Below are 4,454 nucleotides of genomic sequence, written 5' to 3'. Positions count from 1 at the left end.
TTAGAACCAAGCAAAGATGGTGATTTACCTACTGCTGAAACATCTGAGTGATTTTGTAAACAGTCTCATCCTCAACCTCAGTGCCACTGGATCTTCATTGTCTCTATGGGGTGTCATCCTTCTGTGACCCTCCCCACTGCAGAACTTTGAGCTCTGGAACCTCATCTGTGGGATGAACTTCTCTTCAGCTGGGTGTTGTATAGGCATGTAGTTTGTATGTAAGTGCAGCGATGAAAGCATTTTGGGGAAGTACACAGCTCCTGAGTTTTGGTCTTACTTTAACTGAAAAAATTTAGGTAGATAATTTTGTCTCTTTGAGTCTCATTTTCCTCCTAAAGTGGATCCTGTCCACTTTGGAAACTAGTAGTTGGTGAGAGACCTACAGCTTGCCTGCTTGCAGTATGTGGCAGGTAACAGGATTGAGCCCTTTGCAATGCATACTAATTTGAACGGTTACCTTTCTAGAGGAGTCTGCTGCTACCTGTGAGCCTGGGAAAAGGTGCTTTCAAATGTGTACTTATAAAAAAAAAAAATGTGTACTTATAGTCTTTTAATAAATTCAAACGTGTGCATTTTAATAAAGTGATTGGAGATTTGATTTTTTGTGCCAAAAGGTAAATAACTTTCTCAACCTATTAACACAATCTGGTAAATAAGTCTTTCCCAATCTCTCATCCCACAACCTTTTTTTGGTTCATGTTCCTGAATCTTGCTGCCGATATTTCCCGATATTTTCAGCTCAGCCCATGGACCTGCAGGAGCCAGGTGGTGAAGGAATGTGGGGGAGGGGCACAGCACGAGCCCCGCCACCACCCCCCACGCCCGCGGACCTCCGTTCAAACGACCTGGTGGGCCCAGAACGGAAGGAAGGGAGAAATAATATAGGAGCTGGGCCTCCCCCGCTCTCTTCCTTCTCAACTCTAAATCTCTCAGCCCCATGGTCCCCGCTGGCAGTGTGCTGCCCTGGGCCCTGCTGCTGATTCTGGGGGCCCAGGTGGCGGGAGCCCAAGGCCAAACCCAAACTCCCTGGAGACTGCAGCGCCGGCGCGTCAGTTTCCACTCAGAGAGCGCTATGCCTAGCAGCTCCCAGACCACTAGCCAGACCTTCAGATCCCAGAAGATGCTAACTTTGGAGGATGAGAATGACGCTGCAGCTACCGCTGATCAGTTGGCTAGCCCAGCTGCCTCTGAGCTCCTGGCTTCCTCGGTGGCCACAGGTATCAGCCACCCCTCTTCTGGGGAAGAGGAAGGAGTTTTGGAAGATGATGTTTTGATTAATGCCAGGAAGAATAGCAGCCTGGAGACTCCCAGCACACTATTTCCAGCTAATTCCCAAGATCGAGAAATCAGGCTGACTACAAGGCTGATGCCCTCCAGTAGGTCAAGCAACGACCAAGTAGGCTCCGAGCTCATTCAGAGCCAGTTGACACCTGGGTCCACCCCGAGCAGGTGGCCGCCACCCTCTCCCAAAGCCATGCCGCCTATGGATGACATACACTTGGTGATGATGCCCTGGGGCCCATGGCGCTGTCACTGCAGGGGTGGCACTATGAGTCGGTACCGGGGCGCAAAGTTAGTGGACTTTTCCGGGCGCCTCCGACCGGGAGCGCTTAGCCAAGTCCGCACAGAACATCGACCTTGCACCTATAAGCAATGTCCCTGTAACAGGAATCTGGAAGAGTGCCCCCTGGACACAAGTCTTTGTGAAGACTGCTCCCCTCAGTCCAGGACTACTAGTCACCTCCACAGCCCCAGTTCGGAGTCTGGCTCCAGCTTCAGGCCCAGCCCCATCCCCATCTCCAGCTTCAGGCCCAGCCCCAGCCCCAGCCCTGCTCTTGCTTTTTGGAAACAAGTCAGGATTAGACTGGAGGATATTTGGAACAACCTCTCTTCAATTTTCACAGAGATGCAACCAGTAAGTGTTGGTAGACCAGAGAAGTCCTGATACCCAAAAACCTTGTTGCTGGCTGGTATGGTGCCATAAATTTCTTGACATACATAATTTGGTTAAATTACTGATTTGTGAAATGCATTAGCTACTCACATTATTGCTATTACTTCAGGCTTTATTTTAGCAACTACTAAATGGTTGATTATGCAACATTTATTATTGGTCTTTAAATGATTGACCAAATAGTCAAAATAATGTTGTTGTTGTTATGTGCCATCGAGTCGTTCGTGACTCATAGCCACCCTATGTACAATAGCCCTAAATCCTGCTCTATCCTGTGCAAATCACATTGCCTGAGTCAAAATTAGATACATAAAAACTTCACACATATTGGATGTTATGCGCCCTTGAGTTGACTAATTCATAGTTAAAACTATGAACAATGGCTCTGAATTTTGCCCTATCTTGATGGATATGAAGGATTATTAAATGCAGTTTACAGTAAAAACTGCCAATATTGAGGTCTTACTAGGCATACTTACACCTGGATCAGTCCTCACAACCACTGAGTAGTATTTTTTATCTGGATTTATGCATGAAAACTGGGGTTAACATGGTTACTTAAAAAGCTACTAAGTAACAGAACCAAAACCAAGATCAATTCAGCTTTGCTGGACACCACAGCCCATGCTTATCAACCATGCCTTCTTAAGTTAACTGTCATTCTGGGAGTTTTCCCAGCAACCTATAAATTTTTGAGAAAATAAGTTTGTAAGGGATGAGTAGGATGGCACACGACAAGCCAGGGTTCAGATCTATTGTTCGGAGTTGCTCTAAATTATACTCAAAGTCACTTAATCTCAACAGTCCCATTTTACTAAAAGAATTTCTGAAAACTGATTGACCTGGGAATATATTCAACATTACTAGAGATGACATGAACATTGGGGAGGGAGAATATTAAGAACATGGTATGGCTGGTCATTTTACTGTGTTTTATCTGAGGAATAGGGTTGAGTGAATGGGAGTATATGGAGAAGGGAATTATGCAAGATAAGGGAAAAGACTGTAGATGTGATTGTAATTTCTTTTCCTCTATTTTTCTTCTTCGCCCAGATAGAGAAAAATCAAAGGTAAAGAACACTTCATCCACAGGAAGTGGAAGTGTCAGCATCTCAACCTTCCCTCCCCTTTCAATCCCAGCACCCAATGGATATTTTTAGTACGAAGAAACTGGGGACAAATTATTCGAGTATTGTGCCTTTTTTTAGAAGTATTTGTGTAAAGCAAGACTCTTCAATTCCAAAACAGAACTGAGCAGCTAGCAATATCTGTTACCTCCTCCTTCCCCTAGGATAAAATAATACTGGTCATTTCCCATTATTTTCAAAGTTGTTTTTAAACAGTACTTCTTTAAAGGTTTGAAAAATCTCAGGAAAATAACAAGGAGACTAGAACAAGGGGTTACATCCTTCAAAGGCTATGAATTCCCCTCGCCTTTACAATGCTTGACCCTCTTCAGGAAGGACAATGTTGGTAAAAAATTCCAGGTCCTGAAAATTGCAAGGAATTGCATTCATTAGCCATATCTATTATTTAAGTCCACACAGCTGTAATGATTACTCTGCAACTCTTTCTTGCTTAAAAATTTTATTTGAAAATGTATTTAAAAGTCCAACAATTTTTAATATAAATTATGACTCTCAAACCCATTCTCATCACCCTAAAATTAAAGTGATGGTAGCATACACATTAGAGAAGGTAGCTAAAGGCAAGAGAGCACCAAAGAGAAAACTGTGTGTCCAAAGAACCGGTATTTGATTGAGGCTGAAGATAGAGAACCACAGAATCCAGAAGGCCCATTGATCCTGTTAACGTTCCAGATCTAATACAAGCCATGAGCTACTGAGCTACGCAGGTTAACAAGATGGGCCACTGTCAGTGCCAGCATCTCTACTGGAACTGAGAATAAAGAATAAACTAGGAATGCCATCTTGATGTCCAATTCTAAATCCTGAAAAATTGCAGGGAACATACGAAATTTGGAAAAATTAAATCTTCAGTTATTGTAGGTGGGGGAATGGAATAGGTGGATAATGGAATCAGCAAAGCAGGTCCTATGTCTCATATTCCTAACCCACTACAAAATAGGATGTTTCTTGTAACAAAGCTTCATGTCTAAGGAAACAGCTCATTTGTCTTGTTCTGCCTCCCTAATAATCCTACAAGGAAAGGGCCAGAACAAAGAACACCTGAAAAAAAAACCCCAAACCAAATCAAACCAACCACCCTGAAAACAGCAGCCTGCACTGCTTCTACACTGTTTTACCACCCAAAGTGGATGCTTCAGCCAGGTGCGGAGTGGGACCTGGTCTTTAACAGTTAGCAATGCAACTTCCTGTGGACTACGCCACCAGAGCGAACACAGGATCTGGTCTTTAGACAAAACTCCCTGAGTCTCATCATCTCTGATTCTACGAATAGGGCATACAAATAGCACTTAAATTTGGGGTACAAACTGTGGTATCTACAACACTAATGCTTCCTTTCCTCTATGTTCACC

At 43.7% G+C, this 4,454-nt stretch overlaps 1 protein-coding gene across 1 annotated transcript; it reads left to right on the top strand.

Annotated features, from left to right (window-relative positions):
• The first annotated feature begins 937 nt into the window (after positions 1-937).
• On the top strand, positions 938-3,028 carry LOC102850412 (chromosome unknown open reading frame, human C1orf56). Its single transcript, XM_006900148.1, has 2 exons — positions 938-1,915; positions 3,008-3,028. The coding sequence occupies exons 1-2, from the start codon at positions 938-940 to the stop codon at positions 3,026-3,028; spliced, it is 999 nt and encodes a 332-aa protein (XP_006900210.1).
• The last annotated feature ends 1,426 nt before the right edge of the window (positions 3,029-4,454 follow it).

Source organism: Elephantulus edwardii, unplaced genomic scaffold, assembly GCF_000299155.1.
Source record: "Elephantulus edwardii isolate Elephantulus edwardi_28Jun2011 unplaced genomic scaffold, EleEdw1.0 scaffold00273, whole genome shotgun sequence".
NCBI classification, from domain to species: domain Eukaryota; kingdom Metazoa; phylum Chordata; class Mammalia; order Macroscelidea; family Macroscelididae; genus Elephantulus; species Elephantulus edwardii.
Note: the sequence above shows the minus strand (reverse complement) of the source record. Positions and strands in the feature narration are given on the sequence as shown.